The sequence below is a fragment of the Cygnus atratus genome, chromosome 4, assembly GCF_013377495.2.
Source record: "Cygnus atratus isolate AKBS03 ecotype Queensland, Australia chromosome 4, CAtr_DNAZoo_HiC_assembly, whole genome shotgun sequence".
Classification (NCBI taxonomy): domain Eukaryota; kingdom Metazoa; phylum Chordata; class Aves; order Anseriformes; family Anatidae; genus Cygnus; species Cygnus atratus.
The window spans coordinates 64,803,330-64,825,769 of NC_066365.1; the positions used below are offsets into that span (position 1 = coordinate 64,803,330).

Below are 22,440 nucleotides of genomic sequence, written 5' to 3' on the forward strand. Positions count from 1 at the left end.
CTTCACCTTACCGTGCTGGTGACCACGCAGTAAGCTCCCTGTGCTCAAACGTAAAAGAGGTCTTTGAACCACACCCAGGTAGTAGTTCTTGTCCAGAGTGGCGAGACCCAGGCACAGCACAGGATCCACAAGCTTAATGCAGGCTCTCCCCAGGCAGTGGCACAGGAGCGTGCTCAGGCTGCAGGGGCTTCCGAACACCATGAGCACGCCGTCACATTTCTCCTCAGAGAAATCACAGCAGAGTTGCACTGACCTGACAGGCACAGTCTTGTCATGCAGAACCACTGAGCCACAAAGCACCTTACAAATGTGTAGGTGTATTCATTCACAGACACTTCAGCATGAAAATATGTGTTAACAACAACGGAGCTTGACTGGCTCACACGCAAAGGGTTCTTTGGTTTAGGATTATGTTTTGCATGGAGGAAAAGTGGAATCTGTCAATACTAGTTACACAATTCCTTGTTATCACCTCAAAGGTGAAAAGCCTCGTAGATTGAGTAGTGTTACTCGGAGGTAAGCAAACATTGCTACCCACACAAACACAGAAGAAAATCACTACAGAAACTGAAATCAGCGGTTCAAAATTTTCACACTATGTCATATTTGCCAGATGATAGTTTCACAAGCCAGCTTGCTTTCTGTTTTCAGGGTTAGATCACCAGACCTGTTGCTGGCACTGTCAACACTTAGAGCAAACAGGCTGAAATAAGACAGTGGAGGTAGAGTCTTGGTTCAAGATTGCTAACAAGATGGGTCACCTGGTAGGCTGTAGGTTATTCCAGAGCAGTTTGTCCTCAGACTTCTATGCTGCCATTGCTTTATATAATAAAATACACAGATCTCCAAGCAAGCAAGCAAGCCTGGAGATGAGGGCACTCTCCAGACAATAGGAAACATGGATTTGAATCCTTGGGCAGGGGGAAGGGTGTTGGTTTATTTTTGTTTGTTTACGAGCACAAGAAAGAAAATAATTGTATTCGTGAAAGGCGATATTTTTCTTCTATTTTGGAAACAGAATCAATTCAGTTGACTTCAGGCTGAATTGCAGTGTTTGTTCACTGGTTCAGATCAAAGCCAAAGCAAAAAGAAAAGCCGGTTATCAGACCAGCTCTGCTGCCAGGTTTTCAGGCCAAGCTAACAGAAATGAAGTTTTCTAGGGTAGTGGTTCCCTTCCTAGGAAAGTTGGAGGTGATAGCGCACTGGCTTCAGAGTAAGATGACAGGCTTCAGGTAGGCTATCTTCCAGAACTTGACCAGTGCTACATGGTCAAGCCCGAGACTAGGTAAAATCATTCCACTGGCACTGTGCTCCTACAGTACTTTTCCTGTTGCAGCTTGGTAGTGTAGGAAATTGCACAAGGCCAGTGGGAGATGTTTTGCTGACCTGCTTAATTTCAGAGCACCCCACCCTCTGCTATAGCACCTACTTCCCACAACATCTGCAACACAATCAGACAGGTAAAAAGTGATAGAAAATGTTCCTTTTTCTAATTATCTCACAGACTATATAAAACAGGACAAAACATTTCTTTCACTCTTACAGAAAAAGATAATACAAGTCCATGTCCTCTCACCTTTTCTGCATCATGTCTTGTTCATGACATGCCTAAACACTGCCAAAGGGCAGATAGATCAGCACAGAGCACACCAAGAAAACCAATACTAAGTCAAATACAGCTTCGGTCAAACTGGAACATTGCTTACTCTTTCTGTACAGATGAAGATGCTGGCAATCAAGTCCATTTGAAACAAGTTAGGTAAACTTGAAAGCCTTGGAAGAAAGCTAATTTAGGTCTCACTTGGCCAAAATTGAGGCAGCTGCAATATAAGTGGTAAGTATATTTTTACAGTGAGCTCTAATTAAGACAGATTATGGCATGCTTACAGTATGCATATGCAGACATCTACACAAGGCCCCTTGTGATCTAGGGAGGTCAGTTCCTTCTTTCACACGATGCCAACCTAAAAGACAGTTTCTCATGAGTTTCTCCATTCTACATTTTCAATCATTGAGTAACAGCACTGGAAAGCAGAGGAAGACGCTTACCCATCAATTAATTTCCTTTATTTCACAAGCTTTGAATTCAGAAATAGAACCACGACTAGTAGATCTTGATACGGTAGAGTAAGTAAAAATGCATGTGATTACAAAGGAAAAACTTTGTACAAAAAACTTTAAAAATCCGACGGCAACTTGGATTATCTGTAAGTACCAAAAAACTCATGCAGAAGGAGAGCACTACTGCCCAGGTGGAGAAATCCCTGCAGGGGTGGCAATGGCATTGCTTTGCATAAATTATGGCGCTGTTGAAAATGGAAACAATGAAGACACAGACTTGAAACCTACTGAGTGGGTACAGACAGGTGCTACAAAGACCATTTGTCATTCTAAGTTCTGGTGATTTTCTGTGTCTGAGAAATTCTGAAGTGCTTCTTGGGTTTATAATAAATTAAAGATAAAACAGAAGCTGCCTATACTACTCTACTGCATACTTTCAAGATGGCCATTTTCTTCCTTCATAAGTGTTTTTGGTGATAGTTATCAAATACAGACATTAATCTTGGCATTGTGTCTAGTCAATTGTTGGCAACGTGTTCTATAGGGACTCACTCACTGAATGCAACTTGCATAAATAACTCAGTAACATGCATTAACTACTCTAATACAGCGAAAGGGTGCAAAGGAACCATCATTCAGTTACGAGACGAAGCTAAAACCTGTAGTCACTAAAGGGGCAATGGAAGCACCATGCTTTAAGGTGACTATGGCATGAAAGCACAATTGTGAGGCAAGTAGTTCCAAGCAAACACACCACACTATTATCACCTCTTCCTATACAAAAAAAAAAAGACATTTTTTATTTCCATTAGTACCAAATAAAACTGTGGGTTTGATAACACAGATATTGAAGGGAATGTACATTATTCCCATGATACTTCCTCCTTGTGTTTCTGTCCATCATCATTTTTCAGCCAAGACTGGTAATATTAGAGCGACCACCAGGAGGTGCCACGATGCGGTGTCCAGTACGGCGTGGGTTATTGTCATCTATCTGAGCTCCTGCAACAAGAGGAATACAGGAAAAAAATCTATGAAAAGGAAAAAATCATCAGTGGTGATGTTTTACCTGACATTCCAGCTATGTTTCCCTCACATCAGTTGGTTTATCCTGAGTCAGACCCCTGCCTGAAGTGCTAGAGAGATCTTCAAAGGCACATTTCTGTGCCTAGCTCCAGTCATCTTCAATCAGAACTGTAGGCTTAAATGTTTGGGATCAGACTGATGCTCATCCTACATGGGCAATTGTCTTCCACTAACGTGACAAAGAGCCCATGCAGGGATGACAATCTACAGACTGGATTCCCTTCATGAGATCAGACCCTGAAAAATATTGCTGCTCTAACTGGGAAATCACTTATGTGTAGAGTGGCTTTTTCAAACCTGCCTCATTGATTTAGAGCACCTTTCCCCACTGGGTCCATGGGTTAACAGTACAGAAAATTTGATGTTAGTGATCGTAAGTCCACATGAAAAGGAACATGGATCTGATGTAAACTCACACCCGCTTCAAAATGCATTTTAAAATGCTGTAAGATTAAACTTGTGACAGCAAGCTTTCTGCCAGACCAAATATCATGTGATCACAGTACAAGCTTCTTATAGGTAACATAACACTACTATGAAAGTGTAGGATCATATTAAATGCTATCATAAGTCTCTGGTTCTGCTTAATTCCATAAACAGTAATGTGCATTTGCCTGATTTGGATCATACTTGTTAGCACCAGATGCCATGGTAATACACAGATCCAGCAGTGGACTGTGAAACCTCAGCTTCAGGTGCTTTTGAAAATCCCACTTGTTTATTATTCTTAGAGGTCAAGATTGAAAGCACTTTTGTTGCTTTATAGAGATTTACATATTTGTATATGCTCACCATGGACCTAACTGTACAGGGAAAAATGCACTCCAATTCACCAGAAGGGTCTTTAAAATATTTGCTCTCCTTAGGCATTCTTCCAGAGGTTTCATTTAGTTTCTAAAGACAGGATCTGTCAGGGATGACAACTCCACCATTGGCTCCCACAGGGGAGAAAATCCAGTCACTTTCATAACAACATCATAAAGAGCCACTTATTTACCAATTGGGCCATAGACTTTTGAAGGACAATGATTTGGCACACTTGTCTCTTCAAACGTCAGGAATTATTTCCAACAACCCCAAAGGATGATTTTCTTGTCTATTTCTTATGTACCACAGAAAATGTTTTGGGCACCAAGAGCAAAGAGACAAGAAATACTATAATCGGCATATTAATAGATTCTGCACGTGGTTTTCCAACCATGGACAAGGTCAGTTGAAGTTTCTGTGTCTAGCAGTTTCTGGTGATGCAGCAAGAAGGAAATCTGAGGTGTTTGAGCCACATGAGTCACACCAGGCCCAAGTCCATCAACCATACATACCAACAGGCCTCAGTTGTATCAACCAGAGACCTCAGCTAACCATAAGGTGTCAGGTAAATAATACTAAAAGACTGCAAGCAGATAAATATTTTAGATGACAAACATTTTGAATACTTGGTAATTTGTAAAATATTCCTAGGGAAAGAATGTATATGAACATACCTAACTACAGATGTTCTTACGTACACGTATATATGTGCATATATATTTCATACATATATGGTTAAAGAGGTAATTTTTATAATTGAAATTTATCAGCAACAATCCATACATACTGAAGGCTTTAAAGGCATTTCGAATGAGTCAGGTTGACTTACCTGATAAGCTAAAATTAGACTGGTGGAGGTTCCTGATTGGTGGGGGCTGGTTTTTGGCAGGAGAAGATTTAGTTGAGGGTGCAGGAGTTGCATATTTTGGCGTAGCTGGGATTTCATACACAGGCCCATCATACATTCCTCTGGAGACTCCTTGCAGTCCTCCCACCTAGAGCAAATAAATATCAGAGAATAAATACAGAATAAAATCAGATACTGAATGCTCTGATAATGCTGCCTAATGATACTGGTATACAGAGGCCACTGAGCACAGACCTATATTCTTCATTAGCTGAAGTAAAAACACATCTGTATTCTTGTCAAAGCTACAGTCTGCTTTATATACAAAGGAAACTATAAAGTCACCTCTCATCATTTTATAAATGTATATATATAATAAACATATATAAAACATGAGATCAAGACTTAATAGGCTTCCTTTGCAGTCAATGGAGAGAGATTGGATCTCAAAAAGAACAATAGATCTCACCTACGCCATTATTTTAAGTAAGATCAATCATTGTCATCTCTTTTCTCTCCATTCAAAGGGTTTTCAGCAGGGTTGGATCAGGTGAGTCTCATATCTGAGCTTCTGAATCCCATTTTGGTTGTGGTAAGACTGATAGTCACTGTACCGATTGTAGCAATTTCACTCTTACCTGCTTTCTCTGCTTCTCCCCTTCAAATATCACATTATTTTCATTAGAACCTCATTGAAAAGCAGTGACAATTTTTTAAATAAAATTTCAAAAGTTTCCACTTCTTGTCACGAACTAGAAAAGCAATTATACAACAGTCTGTGGCATGGGACCCATCTTTCATTATCTGTCAATAGACTACCTGTCACCTGAGCTTTGATTTCAGTTTAAGGTCTCTGTATCTTATCCCTGTACAGTTCCTATGACAACTATGAGAAAAGAGAATCATAACAGTCTCATCGGCCTTAAAAACACAGAAATCTAGGAAACAGTATTTTAAGAAACACTTTAAATTTTCAGGAAGAATCTGAAGCCACTGACTTTCTTAATCCAAAGCCCATCCTAAAGATTATAAATCTAAGGGTTACACGACTATTGTTTCAGGACCGTTTCCCCAGTGAGTTAACAGTACAATTAAAGTACTGGGGAGGAAGGCCACGCTATTCACAGGGGTCTGATCTTGTTCTTACATAAATCAGTGCATTTTCCTTGCTTTTGGTGACAGGGACATCAGGCTCAGAAGAGACACTGTCTCGCAAGCTGAGCCAAAGCTAATGCCCAGAGGGAAGCAGCTGCTGATCACAGCAGTGAATCCACTATCCAGGGCTCCACAAAGGCAGGGATTTGCACTGCTATCCCTGTTCCAGGAGGTTTTTCCTGGGCCAGCTAAAGCTTTGCAGACCTTTGTGTGATGGGTTTTGCTGTGTGGTGACATAGCCACATGATGGTGGCTGATATCACCATCAGTGGGTTTTTCTAAATCTTTTCAATTAAAAAAATTTGACTGTGAAAAGAAACACAAGATATAAGACTGCTCTCACTTCCTCTCGGCAGGCAGCAGAGGGAGCTGGACGAGCAATAATGTCAATGCCTCACTTGGTCCCTCTGCAGACCTTTGCCTATGTATCTAGAATCAAAGGTCTTTCCCCAAATCCGGGCCCACTGCAAGATGCAAGTTATTTGGGCCGGTTACTTTTGAGCAAATACCCGGCGTAAGGCACCACTCTCTGATACTTGTTTTTCAAGTGCTGTTTTCACTATTTAAATAACATCGTCACTCCAATTTATATAGCATTCCTATGTGCTAAACCCTTGAAAGGCAGATGTGGAGACGCATGTCATCTAACTGATTAATGTAAAAAAAATAAGAAAAAAGAAAGAAAAATTAATTTGTTGGTATTTTGCAAAACTCCTTTGCAGATGCATTTTATTTTTATGCCTCTTATCCTTCCCACTTGTAGACTTAATTTCAGCTGCCACCCTTACAGGCAATGGCATATGCCTTGTTGAAGAAAATACATTTTTTTTGGTAAATTTGTCTTTGTTACCTGTTCTCACAAAGTACTGTATTGCCCAGTGGCAAAAAGCAATTTCCAAACCACCCAAAACTAGTGCCAAGCCAACTGGTTTTCAACAGAGGAGCGTGAATATAATTCAAAACCTGAACTGACCCAGTCATGATCTTGGTCATTTCCCAAGCTTCTATTTAAATACACAATAAAAGCTTTCTGAGCTGTGAATGCTGCTAATTCTCAGTTTAGCAAATGCACCAACAGCAGTTCAGAGATGCCAAATATAATAAGCATCTCTGACTTAGATGCTTTTCTTCTCTGCAATGGGGCTGTTCAGTATGCAAAGCTTAGTAGCAATTTAAAACGCTATTTTTCTTCTGGCTAACCCTCCTTCCAAAGAATCTATGTTTTTGCTGACATCTAACTAAAAGTAAATTCTATCACTATTCCACCTCCCTTCAAAAGACTGCACAGCTGGGCATACGGCAATTATATACCCAAATGGCACTTACGTGCTCTACCCACTGAAGTGCAATTTTAAGTTATATCAGCTCGCACTTGCAGAGGAGCCAGTTTTTGGTCATATTTTGACCATATACAAACATAGGTCAGACATATGTCATACATAGGTCATCTTATACAGATTTATATTAGCACACTAGTAATAATAATTAAAATTTGCTAATGTGGTTCTGAAAAGGTATGCCTTGGAAGAAAATTAAATAATATCTGACATTACCTTATTCCTGATTTTGACGCGCTGGTAAAGATACTCAGGGAAAGGTTTGCGAGGGATGAAGCGGCCCATTCCTTTATTTACGTGCAGGTTTCCATCTTCAAACACTATCTTCCCTTGGCTTATGACCACTAGCGGGGCACCGTGGCACTCCATTCCTTCAAAGATGTTGTACTCAACAGCCTGAGGATCAACCAACATACTGCAAGTTCAGTACAAGGTCTCCTTCAGTTAGTAACTTACAATACACATTTGTAGTCATATTTTTAAGCAACTGCCATTAACAGGCATATAAAATTGCTTTTTCTGAAGGAAAAGCAATGCATTTCTATGCATTATTATTGATTAAATGATTAAAAAGAATCTGTCCAATCAGACTCCCCTGTATGTATTGCTCACTTTCCATCAAGACTTTATCTCATTTGCTTTTGAGGACTTACCCTGTTTATCCAGAACCTCTAGAAATTCAGTAATCTTAATAAGAAGGAAAATTCTGACTCAGCTGTTGGATACCCAGAAGCCTGAGTCCCATCATGTACACGCTGTGACTGGATAAGGGAATTTCAAAGGCCTAGCAGAGCAAGCTTCAGACTTGCAGCAAGTACTGAGTTTTCAGAGCCAGCATATTTCTGTCTGAATTTTTCTGTCTGAAAAAGCCCAGAAAGGACCAGGAAAGCTTGAAACTAAATGGAAATGACTGTCAAGTGGCAGGTGATTATTACTTTCTCAAAAATACTGCGATATCTCAAGACAGAGAAATAAAAAATGCATCATCTAAAGCTTTTAAAGGTTTTCAAATGTTTATGCCTTTTTAATATAAACCATATCACTGGATATTCAGTACAATTTTTGGAAGAATTTCCCAATATAAAAAAACAAAGCACTGAACAATAAGATAAAAACTTTGAGATAGATAACACACAAAATAAACACATAAGACCTGTAACTGCCAAAATGAAAGTGACTGTGAGTCACTGGTATTCTGTGCTATGGGAAAGAGTAGTACACATCAAGGATTTGGAATTAAATAAGAAATCCCATCCATGAAGCTGATCAGAGCTGTATTATCAAAATATTCAATCATCTATAATACGCTAGAATACTGTTGATTTAACTGTGCATTTTCTATCAGGTGTTTTTCATACAAGCAAAAGTAGTAAGCTGGTTTTAGATTTATTTTTACAGCTTTTATTAACCTCAGCTGCAGACCTGCTGATTCACACCTGTTTACAGGTCAGGCACAAGCATATAAAAATAGTGCAATTGTATACGCTGAGAGAAAAGAAATCCTTCCTGATCCCAGTGCTTCCAATGCAAGATTCATTACTTTCATTTTCAGAAATATTTACATGTTTTAGAAAAGGATCAGGCAGTTACCCCAACTCCTCTATATCCAATATGTTAGTTCACGTAATTTCGACATTTGAAAAGCAAGAGAGACATTTCATTGCTTGTTTTCTTTTTCTTCTTACCGATTTATGGCTTTTAGCTGTTATAGTCTTCACCTTATCAGGGTCCCAAATAACAACATCGGCATCCGATCCTACAGCAATCCGTCCTTTTCTTGGATACAGATTAAAGATTTTGGCAGCATTGGTGCTGGTGACAGCTACAAACTGGCTTTCGTCCATCTTACCTGTGGCCTAAAAACAACATGACTTGACCGAAACATGTTTATAAGATAGCAATTGAGTATTCAGAGTGCTGAATGGCTGAGGAGACATGGGAAAGGGTGTAGTTCATATATCTGGTGATGCTGCGTGAAACAGAGGCTTTATTAAGCAGGTTTTTATACAAGGCACATTACTTTGGAGTTTCTGGTAAGTGAATGTGTTATTCCTGGCATCCCAAAGAACAGACAAAACCTGAATGCAGATGGTACCATCACGTTTCTCAGCTAAGGTCCCTTTCCCTACACTGACGCATGTGTGCTTTGCTGCTAGTCCTAGTAATTTCCATTTAAACATTTTACTGATTTTAAACCAGGGAAATTATATGAGTATTACAAGATTCAATAAAATTTCAAGTCTAAAGAATGCTCAGACTGTTTTAGAAACTTTTTTTTTTTTTTTTTTTTTTTTTTTTTTGCAAATTAAGTCCATTCTACTCGTAGCATTACAAAATTTATAAATCTAAGTAATACAACCCCATTTATAAAGCTCTTGCCTGGAGAAATGTCACCACCAATTGAACTTTTTATACAGTCAGTGATAGCTTAATAGCAGCTGTTCACTGCACCTTTTGATTTTTCAGCAGAGTATTTTGGGATCTTCCCTGGAAACAAAAAAGAGCAACGTTTATTTGTTTAACACGTATTTTCTGCCTAGTCAACCAGGAGATTCCCAAAATACAAGCTACTCAGTGGTCCAGGAATTAATGTCACCTGTAAATCCCATTTTGTAACACTTGTGGCAGCTCTTTCCCTTCATATGAGTAACAAAAGGGAAATATCACTGCCTGGTTGCATTTTGCTTGCTTTCCTGCTTTGCTCCTACATGGCAGATACCAGAAGCTGCTTCTGTGCTTCTGAACTCAATAGCATTCCCTGAAGAAAGGGGTTATTAAACACGGTCTGGGTAAAGTGCTCATGAGAGCATTTTAAATACTACCACCTTGCAGTCTGCAATATGCATTCAAGTGCAATGCAGTGTAAGGTAATAAGTGTGTGTGTGAGTGAGACTGGGTGTTCATGTGAAGACGGGCAATGGAGGGAAGATATCATTTTATATTAGGATCCATGGAACCATCAAAAAATTGCTAACATACACCAGCACCCCACAGCAAAATATGCCAGTATGAATTACATGCAGTGTTCTCCTTCAAAGCATTTTATGGTGTAGCCTCAGGCTCAGCTGCCATCCATTTGTAATTTCTCAAAAACGATGAGACACTTCCCAAATTCAAACAATCCATTCATCACGTTTATACAGGGTCTACTTCAAAATCATTAAACTGCTTCCAGATCCTATGTCTGTGGGAAGCAACCACTCTGACAACTGAAAAAATTACAGTGGTTTAGTCTGTGAAGCCTTAGGTCTGATAAAACACTATGGCTTTGTGCTGTCAGAAGTGAAACACAGACCTGAGTTTATAAAACTTTGAAACAAACAGTTCATCTTGTAGTAGGCCTCTGGGAATTCTCAGAAATATATTAGGAAGTCACTGAAGTACTGGCCAAGAGTCTCCTGGCTTGCATCATTCAGCCAACAGTCAATTTCTTTTTAATCCATACAAGTAATTACTTACTACAGCCTTGTCCCAGACAACAGTCATTCTTTCCTCAATTCCATTGACCCCTTCAGGAATCATAGTGAAGTTGTCCTTTCCAATGGCTTTCTGGGCAGTGCTATATGGGCAATGTCCACTTCCCGTCACCTGCAGGTCCCCACTGCGGAGTTAACACACAGAAGGTTTAGAGCAGTCACCAAGGTTACCTTGGTCTCGGACTAGCTCGAATGGACCTTTCAAGCCTACGCGATGGAGGTATAGGCTACAAGTCATGTCAGCAGCCTCTACACGTTGGCTACAGGTCACTGAAGAGCAACAGCAGTATTGGAAAGTGGAGATGTCCCCCAGGAACATCCTGAATTCCCAGATTACAGCCCCCTCGGGTTTAAGGCTGCTTATCGACAGAAATCAGGCACAAGCACTAACCAGGACAAAGGATTATTATAAGATCAAGGAAATGATCAGAAGCTTGTATGAAATGTTTGACACACTCAGGATAAATTCATAACCATATGTAGAAATAAAAGCATATTTTACAATGCAAAGTAATGAGCATCAAGCTTGTTTCCCTGCATTTCTCCTCTGCACATACACTTCTCTTGTAATTCTTACACAAATGACTGGCCTACCAAAACAGAATGATGAAAATAAAAAAGGGAAGAATATTCTAAAAAAGGGAGTAGTATTGTAATCAAACAACAACAAAAAAAGGATAGTGCAAGTGAAATGTACTCTGGATTTCTCTAATTTAAAAGTCTTACGCAGAGAAAAGTATGGAGTAAAACACAGAAAGAGCAACCAAACAATAATGATTTTATTTATTTTTTTTCACCTTAGAGAAAAATTCTCTGCAGAGATCAGAACTGGTACACTGCCACTTTGAGGAATAAGAAGGAAGAACATAACCAATACGCAGTATCTTGCTGTCCTGGTTTCAGTTAGGACAGAGTTAATTTTCCTCCTAGTAGCTGGCAGGGTGCTATGTTTTGGATTAGGATGAGAAGAGCGCTGATAACATGCTGATGTTTTAATTGTTGCAGAGCAGTGCTTACACCAAGCCAAGGACTTTTCAGCTTCTCGCTCTGTCCTGCTAGCGAGCAGGCTAGGGATGCAGCAGGAGCTGGGAGGGGACAGACCCAGGACAGCTGACCCAAACTGGCCAAAGGGGTATTCCATACCATCTGACGTCATGCTGAACAATATATAGGGGTGGCTAGCCGGGGTGGGGGGGGCCGGCTGCTCGGGGATAGGCTGGGCATCGGTCAGCGGGTGGTGAGCAATTGCATTGTGCATCACTTGTTTCGTACACATTATTATTAGTAGTACTATCATCATTATTATTATTATTGTTATTATTATTTTCCTGTCTTAATAAACTGTCTTTATCTCAACTCACAGGCTTCACTTTCCCGTTTCTCTCCCCCATCCCAGAGAGGGAGGGGGGAGGGTGTGCAAACGACTGTGTGGTGTTTAGCTGCCGGCCAGGTTAAACCACAACACTTGTAAAAACAGAAAAAAAGAAAAAAAAACAGGTTCTTTACTATCCACAGGAAACAGCTAATATTTTTAGATCTTGACTAAGCTTACAGGAGTCAAGCACATTAAAACAAACTACAATTGCTTCTATCACTCCAGAAGGGTGATGTCCAGAAGAGGCTGTCATCCTTTTTTAAAATTGATTACGTAAGTTCCAGCTCTGAAACACCTGAATGATTTTGATCCACAGATTTAGATTCCAACAAGTTAACAAATAGCCAAGTACAGAAAGAAAAGGGGTCACACATCAGTAATTCTAATGCAATTTTCTGGGCTGCCAGCCCTAATGATTGCTGACAGTCAGAGAAGACCCTTTGGCCTCCTTTTTGGTTCTTCACAATGTTCACAACAAGCCATTCATTTTTTGTTAGAAGGCAAAGTCATGTATTTATTGGTGAAAAGGCGGATACGTTTTAGCTATTCCTAATTATTAATGAGTGTCTGGTATTACTCCGTAGGATTAAACCAAATCCATCAGCAAAACATCAATTTCTTCACTCAGAAACAAAGATATGAACTGCATGCCATTTCTTCTTTCTCACTGTTCTTCCGTCAGCTAAGTTCTTCATGGCTTAAACTCTATCCTCTTTTTTACTTTTCTGGCCTTAACATAGCCACAAAAACATCAATGTCACAGCCAGGCCCTATATCCCTGTCCATTTCCTTGTGTTTATGTTGTTATGCTCTCCTTCCACTATGCTATTAACTCCACTTTCCTTCTCCTCTAACATCTAATAACACACTGCACTCCCCAGTCTAGCCAACAGAAGACTCCGGCAGCTGACAAATGTCACTCTCGGGAGATACCCAACAACTCAGGGTTACACACGAGCACTCCTACTGATAGATCTCCTCTACTAACAGCTAACAGATCAGCTAGCAAATTGAGAGATGAAGGGATCACCACAGAAAACATCTCAGAAAAAGAAACTGGCGGGAATTAAGAGAAGACATATATATATCTTTAAACACCTCACTAATACTTCATGATGTTATTCTTCACCATAAACAGTGTTTTCAAGGCAGATGACATCTTCCATGTAGCACCAAGATCTCACATCTCTGGTTCAGAAGAAACAGCATGTCACAGCAGCAATAATGCAGCAGTACACCATGGAAGATGAAAGCTACCCAAGGTGTATGGCCCATGGACGAAAAAAGGACCAAATCTCATGAGACAAATCCAATCTGCAAACCTCGTGAGACACCTTTGATTTTTATACTTTCCACTTTTTAGAAAAAAAAAGTCAACAGATTCTGTGGGAAACAGCATAAGCGGTATGCATACTTGCAGAAGAAGATTGTTGTGAGGATTCTTTAATGAATGTAAATTACCAGTCTCCTGATGAACAGTGAAATAGAAAAGTGAATTATTATCTTTACCATCATTCTTGCATAAAATTCCCCACAAACGCATGGCAGAGGGATAATATATACAGCTCTTTTTAGTTTCACAGTATAGATTTAAAGTATTAAAACCAAAAGCAGGCTAAGCTGCTGTCATTTATGATCTAGGACTTTAAGCCAGTAAGGAAAAAAGTCATTTTTGCATGCTTGGAGGATAATGAAAACTTCTCTGCCTCCTCAATTGGTCTTTCTGATGTTAATGTCATTATTTGGATTCCAGGTCTAAAATTTCTCTTGCTGTTTCAACTGATTTGTTTTAACCCACATACCATTATTTGGGGACTCTTTCTGAAATCATATAGCTGTGTCTGACAGAGTAAAGGACCAAACATTCTTATACACATTCACATATGCTGGCTAAGAGCCTTTCCCTCACACAATGAGCCTCACTCTTTATGATGCTGACAATGACATGTGAGGCCAGAAAAGTAAATTTTCCTTCTTGTTCTTATTTTAAGGAACAGAAAGCTCAATTATGAAAAATCAGGCCACCAGGCCTTCGGAACAGTGCAAATGCCTGCATGTTCTTACCAGGAATGCATGTAACTCAGAGCTTGACTACACATTCATTAACAGTGCAGCGCATTCATTAACAGTTGCAGTGCAACGCAGTGTAAATGAACATTTACAATTTAGTTTAAGACAGACTAATTCTACAAAGTGCTCCAGCTTACATACCTGCACCAGCTCTGACAAAAATGGCTCCAAGAAAGCTATCTTGGTTCCAGGTATCTCTCCGCATGGGGACAACTCTAATTTCAGGACCTGTGCTTGTGATATATGACTGGGGCTTAAAACTGAGACTATGCTCACAGGTAGGGGTTTATCCACCAGGCTATTGCTTATGGATGGTGATGTGATCCAACTATGTATTAACTATTTGGCTAGAGAAAACAGAGAATTAGAGAGAAAGCTAGTTTGAAGTCCTAGGCTAAAGACTGTTTATCTAGCTGTGCAACTAGGAATCAATTGAAAAGCAGAAGGAAAAAGAAATAACCTGAATAGCCAGCAGTTGTATCTTGAATGTGCTAACTAGAAACTGGAGGGTCCAGGCCTGCTCACCAGACTGGCAGCCTGAACACAGGGGCAAAACAATCCCCCTTGTTTTTCTACCATTTCTCCTCTGCTGTGTCATGTATGGAACTGGTTTAAAGGAAACTCAGCTGATCCCTAGGTGCTTTATTCCATGTGGCATTTGCACCCGCCCAGCCACCAGACTGTTAAAAAAAAAGTCTTACCATGCTAAGAGTGAATTCAGGTAATCTGGAGTGGTAGGATCAGGGCTCAGAGGTGGCGAGGTCACAAAAGCAGCAGCCTTGGCCCAGTTTTTGCTCCAGTAATGTGTCCCATCTGTCCCCAAGCTGGCAGTGATTGGCTCTCCAAAAACAAGGGGACCTTGGGGAAAGCAAGAATATACAGGAACTGATTACAATCCTCTCTTTCCAGCACATTACAGAGCTTGCTGCACACAGCCATGCATAATTTATGCATTGCTACATGGTCAGCGTAGCTCCCAGAAAATTAAGCAGCGTTGGCTTTGTCTGTATGATAAAAAATTTATCAGGAGGCTCTCTGAGTTACACATGCTTTTGATCAGGATATTTACAAAGCTCTCTTTCTAATCCGGAAGGAGACAGTTCAGACCTGGTTTTAATTTGTACTATTTTAATCACAGCCATGTTCTCTCTGGTGCTCTGCTTCAGAGTGAATTTAGGTGGAGGATGGGCTCCAGCTGACAGATGCCTTTTTACCACTCTCAGGTTGGGCACAGCACCAGCATATAACAGCATATGGTCCCACCAGCAAACTCTAAGTCTCCATGAATACAAATACCAAGATAATATTTAGCTCTTTGGCTTCTCTATGGTGCTCATGCGCTTCCTAGCACCAACCAGCAGAACAGTCCTGACTCCGTTGCCCTCCTTCATTCTCAAATGAAATGAAGGGAAAACTGACATTGAGAAAAAGATGGAAAAAGTGTGTATCAGCTCTTTTGGGCCTGACCTTTGTCCTCACCACCTTTGTAAACAGGGGCAAGTGGAAGGAGAGGAGAGGCACTGTGGAAATAGTCAGAGAAACAGAGGAAACAGAAGACAAAGTGGGAGAAGAACAGGAAAAGAAGGAAGGAAAAAGTATGGGAAAACACTGACAATTCAGGAGAAAAGAGGGGAGCAGAGGAGAGGAATTATTAATAAGATGCAGTTTGTGGCAGAAAGTGAGGATTGCAGAAGAAAGATTGTGACTGTGAAAGGACAAAGCTTTTCAGTCTCTTGAGTGGCCCCATGCCATGCTATGTCCTGGCCCACCACCTGTGAGGAAGAGCTGAGTCTCCCAGTACTGCAGCACTTCAGGTGCCGTTTCTGTGAGGCACTCATTTCAGCAAACAAAGGTAGCTTCAAAATGGGCACCCTCCAGGCTCACAAGTCCCTTTTGAGTGGTCTTTAACCTGGACCCTTGCACGGCTGCAGTGAGCAATGCCGACCCACAGACATCCCCATGCACAAGGGTCACACCACAGTCTTTGAGGGGATGGGGGGTGCTTAGAGTTTGTGGAGTGAGACAAGGGGGAATGGCCTCAAGTTGTGCCAGGGGAGGTTCAGGTTGGAAATGAGAAGACATTTCTTCTCAGAAAGAGCGGTCAGGCTTTGGAACAGGTTGCCCAGGGAGGTGGTGGTGTCACCATCCCTGGGGGTGTTTAAGGAAAGGTTGGACGTGGTGCTTAGGGACATGGTTTAGTGCATGATACTGGTGGTAGGGCGACAGTTGGACCAGATGGATCTTGGAGGTCTTTTCGAACCTTAACGATTCTATGATTCTCAGTGGAAAAGCATAGAAGGGCCTCTTTTCAGTTTTCTCAGCCCTAAATATTTAGCATCTGTGATTTGGGTCGAGATGTACAGATCAGTCTGCCAGCAACTTATTTTTTTCCACTGAGCTTCTATTCAACACAAAATCCAAGTCTGGGGGCAGAAAAGGAAGTCTCTTACCTCTCTTTCTAGCCAGTGCAATGATATCAGCTGCACTCTTACTCATCACCTTGGTGATGTACACTGGGCAGTTTATTCGACTGGCAATGGTGATGGCACGGAAAACTGCTTCTGCTTCAAGCTGAGGGTAAAAGAATGAAAGAAGTTAACTGCAAAAGCAGACAAGAAAAAATGAACTGGAGTACTGAGCCATATTTCTCATTGTTTAGCAACAATACTTCAGGACTAGATTCTGCTTTTTCCATAGTGGGATATGCAGTGCTGGAAAGCAGGAGCTAACCCCCTCAGGCATTTCGTGGTAAGAGTAATCACAGCCAGGCTGTACTCGCTAAGGGGGTACAGTTGTCCTAGTGCTAATACAGCTCGCTGGCCCGCAAGGAATATCACATCCAAGTGGCTGGCAGAGCTCCTTATCTCCCTCCCAAGCCTGTACTTTGGGCCTCTCACTGTATTCTGCAGCTGGAAGGAGAACGAAGCAAGGGAACAGTGCCCCAGCTTGGAGCTCTCCCTGGCAGCTTACCCTCTGAAATCTTTACATAAGGATAAGAGGACAGTGAACGTAAAGTATTCTCAAACAGCAGCTTCAGCATTATGGACTGAGTTTAGCCCATAATCCATAAAAGCCTTTGAAACATCGCCCAGTAAGTCCTCTCTGTCAGCAAGCATAAATACAATCTTCTTTCAAGGAGTCATCTGGGACATAGGCACAAAGCAGTCATCTTCATATGGAGGAGCAGTGCTTCCCAGTGGCTCCAAGACTGCTTTACCCAGTCATCAGTTTTATTCCTCCTTCCTAGACAGACTCACAGCATTGACAATACCTAAAAATCTGTTACAACTGAAAATACTGACTAGACAATGCACAAAATCCTCTCCCAAAGCTGTGCTAGAAAAGTTGAGCAATTTAACCTGTCCAAAACCACATGCCTTAGTTCTTCACAGATTTGTAAAATATCTTTTTCTTAAAATCAGATTGTCACTTCAGGTTCTCCTAGGACTTTTATCCCAATATTTGCTCTCAAATCCCCAAAGTCACCTATAGAAAAAAGAGGAAAATCAGGAAAAAAGGAAAAAAAGAAAAAAAAAGGAAAGCAGGACCTCTATGCCTCAGCACTGGGGCTGAGGCCATCAGATGGCACAGTCAGAAAGACATAAAATTCCTTCCTGGAAATTGCAAATGCAGATTTTCCTTAGGCCCTTACTCTCATTAAAAGGAAACGCCTCAATTATTTCAGAATAATTTAAGTGGAAGTTAAACAGAAAAATGAAAAAAACACAAACAGTTCAATAGAAGAATGTGACCAATTAAGTTTATTCCTCTTGCCTTGGGGAGAGGTTATATAAAGATCTGCAAACCACAACAGTCTCTTCAAGTTTAGCCTCAAATCCCCAGGGCCTTGTCTCTTAGTCTTCAAGGAAGGCAGTCACTTCCCACTACTGCCCCCCATCATGCTATTAGCAGCCTGAACTGTCTACATTAAGAGACATCGACATGTCTCCATCTTTTCATTCTCATTAAAGAAACCCTTTCCAGATGTCTGAGATGATCCTTGCAAGCGGCCCGTTTTATTACAAGAGAATTGCATAAATTGAGCTGCCTCGCAGCATCTTTCCATTCTCACATATTTGCATTACTACAGTCTGCATTTCTACTACAAATGTATCTGCTGACATAAACATAGATTCATATGTTGGCGAACATTTATGCACAGCATATACGTATACAGGCATTGTATAGGAGGTTTTCATCCAAGGCAATTTAATGAATCCGGTAAACTCAAAGTCTATCCCATAAGCTGTGCTGCTGGCATTCAGCCTGCTATGCCTTCTCCAATCCTAGAGAGTCAGAGCACAGCTGAAATGGGATTTGGAAACGGAGAGAAATCTGAAATTCAGCCCGGTATTTGTAGTCACAGACCAAACCGCTGGGGTCACAGTCCAAAAGGCCTGCAGGCCTGGCACAGCGCGGTGGTGGAGCTGTGACAGAGCACAAGGACACCTCAGGCCTGCGGGGATGCACCCGTGGCCGGCAGCAGAAGGGTATTTCATACAAAAAGGCTGAAGGGGACCTGGACTTACACAATTTTGAGTAATTCTGGAAGTCATGGGAGAAACAGACTATCTACCCCATGCACCCATCTGTCACCTGCACGTACAGAGGCCACGCAGGGGTACAATGTGCCTGACAAAAGATTTCCATGAACGACAAGAGGAGAGAAGCCTCTTACCTCCTCGGGCCTGCTCAGGGCATGTCCCTCGGGTCCCGTGATTCCCATCTCCAGGATGCGTTTTTGTTCCTGGAACAAAACAGATAAATACTGACAACCTCGCCAGGACAAGACTCTTGTACCAGTTAGCCCCCAGCAGGCTAACAGCCGTGCTTTCTGACCGTCCCTTTTCTGTTAGTGCAAATGCAGCTGTGTAAGCCTGCTGAAGTCTCTGTCTTCCAGAAAGTCCTATCTGACACCAAGACACCAGCCTAGGGAACAGGCTTCAACCAATATTTTAAATAGTAATTATGAATATTTCCATCCTGCAATTCTTTCTTTACTCCCAGAAGTTCCTTTCTGTCTGCAACCTATGAAGTGCTGTTATCTTCATTAAAGTTTTAGCATTGCTGTCACTTCATCAAATAAAGTCTTGCCTTTGTCATTGAGCTTTCTGTTACACTTTTTTTCCTACAGAGGGAATCACTAAGATTATGTTTCCATGAAAGTAAAAAAGTGCACTCCAGTTGTAAGGGCACTGTGTCCACACCAAAAAGCCCTGCTTAGGACCAATGTGGGTTTGTCATTAAAAATCTGTGCTACCAAGCTTTGGTGCAATTAGGTCAATTTTTTTAAACAGAAAAGGAGCTTCGCTTTTCTTTAATTTAAGACCAAGCAGTGGTATTGGAATAAAGCTCCCTTGTAGAAAGTGTTATTCAGCCACTTCTGATCTGAGTTTGGTACAGGTCTGCTAAGAGAGCAGATGTGGGAACAGAGCTGCTAACGTCCCTCAAACCCTGGCCTGCTGTGCCCACAGGTAACGAGCAGAGTGCAACAACTGTAATGTCTCTGACACAAACAAATGTCCCCAAGAGACAAGCATGGAGTTACCGAACATACTTTACTATGTCATCTAATAAATATTTGATCCCAGGTCCCCAGGGGTGCAAAGCTCACACATTACCAATATACTCAAGCAAAACCTAAGTTAATATTCACGTATACTTTTGCCTTCTCTGCAATCAAAGCTGATTAATAGGAATGTATTAATTCGGCTGTGTAATAAAGATTATTTTGGTTGGAAAATCATAATGTTTCATAGATATTCTTAAAAGCAGATGTTCTAAATCATTAATGCAACAGTTCTAAACACTGTGAGTTAGACTTCAGATAATTAAAATACAATAAAAAATAAACAGTTGCATCCATATAATACAAAAAATAGCAAGACAGCAGAATAGGATCCATTTGCATCTTGAAGGAAGTCATAAAATCAGATCATATAAATTTTTTCACTGTAAGAGGATTTGATAGTGCTAGTATGATAGAGTATTTGTTTGATAAGATCAAATTTTTATTTCCACATGAGATAGTCCTGCAAAACACCTCTGCACCCAGCTTTCTTTTCACCATCCAAATAATCCTTCTAAATAAAAACATAAGGAACAGATTGATTTTATAAGACATGGCAACGCTGGGGAAATATGTTGATGTATAACGTAATTCACATTTCTTTACTGCTTCCTCTTTTCCTAATGTTTCTTTCCTGTATGCTCATATTCTATAGCTGTATGTTAAAGCTGATCAAAGAAAAAGCTAACAAACAGATTTTTATCAAAAATGCAATTCCACAAGTGTACATTGATTTTAATGGAGCACATATCAAAACATCATGGGTGCCATTTGATTTGTTTCAGTTTGCCATTCATACAGTAATACTGAGTTATGTTTATTATTATTGATTTTGCTTCCACTGGACATCTACTGTCATGCTAAAATTATAAATTATATACATTGGTAGTTTTAAATCATGCTAGTCTTCATGGAAAATCAGCATTGTTTTTCTCTTGAATCCAAATGACAGTTTTCACTTGGTTTTAATGGGAAAAAGATACAGCTGCGCTGTATGTGCCTGCTGACTCCTCACTAGTATCTTTGGAGTCCAGTGGTTATTTTGGCCAAACTTGACCTAGGGAAAGAAGGCTGTTAAAGGCAGTAAGTTCGTACCACATAGGTAAAAGACAGAAATCCCACTGAGGGGAAAACAACAAAATAAACCCTTACGGGCAAGAGTGCTTATACGCTCACAGTCATTCAAACATTCACTTAAGAGCCTCCCTTATGCATGAGACAACAAGCATGTTGCTTCCCGAGTGTAGAGCTCAAAGACAACTTGTTTTCAGCTATTGTTATTGTAATTTCCCTGTCAGCTCTGTTGCTTAGTCTTTAGCTGATAAACCAGCAGATAAAGAGCTGAGCAGATAAATCAGTCAGCTCACTCAGAGCCTCACAGATACCTGAGGTGCTCTACACACATACAAGGGACCAGAGGAGTGAGACATCTCTGCTACAGCCTTTAAATATTCATCTGTCCCAGATATATGCACTCATAACGATACCCAGTCAGACCTCCCCATTCTGTTTTATAGGGGAATCCTCTCCTCAGAAGGACCAGTGAGAGATTTACTATTGACTACTGTCCTTGGGATACCTCTTTCGATCTGCTGCTGTTGCACAGATCACGCTTTAGTGTGAGGATAATCCCTACTTGGGAGACCTTACCTGCAAAGAGGTCACTGGGGATCTGGGACTTTTTAATGGAACACATTGAATTTGATTCCACTTTTCTGGTTCTGGGAGGTGTCTTTAAAAACATGACTTATACTTCAATGCACAGTTTTTAAATGTTTGAAGATCATTGTGGATTCTTATACTCAAACCTCAGAGATCTATAAGAATATTCTCAAAAAAAATAGTTCTGAGAGCTTTACCACCTGCTCTAAATTCACTATAATATTTATGCTGATAGTTGCAACAAGAGACATTAGCATAAAGTTTCACGCATCCACTTTCTGTCCCCCGAAATCTCTGAGTAAGGCTTTAGGTTGTTCTGCTTCACTTGTGTCTGCTGGATTCAGAAGAGATCTTGTTTCCTTCTGTCCCCCTCACCACTCCCCATTTGCAGCCAAGGCAAGGAGCTGTCTGGATCACAGCTATACCTCACAGATGCTCTGCCAAAGCATGCAGAAGGGCCTCCATCCTCTCATGCCAGGGTTTACACCAGCAGTGCATAAGGCATCAGGCTCAATAAATGTGCTTACTAGCTAGTTCCCTTTTTTCCTACCTATACTCAGACTGGAGGGCCTTTTACTTCCCATCTCTTGTGTGAATCTTCTCACAAAGTGAAGCAAAAATCACAGTTCACTCACCTGAGCTATCAAGTCTCCATTTTCAGCATGCACCAGGATCACAGCCCCAAGACTTTTTAGAAAGGTGAAGGCTTCATAGAGCTGCAGGTGGTACAAAGAAGGAAATACCGCTGAATAAGGAAAACACATTCACACTCAGAACTCTGTTCAGATTGCTTTTACTGAAATTTTCTGATATTAGACTTACTGAAATCGTAGTTCCCTTTTCAACAGGTATTGAGCTAATGTATTCTTTGCATAAATCAGACTTAAGTAACACAGTAACACATTTTTCAAACACAGATCAAATATCAAAGACAAGGTTTCTTCAGTGCCCGCTTTCTCTCTACATCACTTCAGCTAGTATTAAATGGGGCAGAA

At 40.8% G+C, this 22,440-nt stretch overlaps 1 protein-coding gene across 1 annotated transcript in view; it reads right to left on the reverse strand.

The window, feature by feature from the left end:
- Positions 1–2,971: 2,971 nt before the first annotated feature.
- CRMP1 (collapsin response mediator protein 1) overlaps positions 2,972–22,440 on the reverse strand; it is a 47,972-nt gene continuing 28,503 nt past the window's right edge. The window contains exons 6-14 of the mRNA XM_035547301.1: positions 22,081–22,161; positions 18,893–18,961; positions 16,665–16,785; positions 14,916–15,072; positions 10,753–10,894; positions 8,979–9,149; positions 7,510–7,689; positions 4,784–4,949; positions 2,972–3,063 (exon numbers count right to left, since the gene is read on the reverse strand). Coding sequence (XP_035403194.1) covers positions 2,972–3,063; positions 4,784–4,949; positions 7,510–7,689; positions 8,979–9,149; positions 10,753–10,894; positions 14,916–15,072; positions 16,665–16,785; positions 18,893–18,961; positions 22,081–22,161 — 1,179 coding nt within the window. The remainder of the gene's footprint in view (positions 3,064–4,783; positions 4,950–7,509; positions 7,690–8,978; positions 9,150–10,752; positions 10,895–14,915; positions 15,073–16,664; positions 16,786–18,892; positions 18,962–22,080; positions 22,162–22,440) is intronic.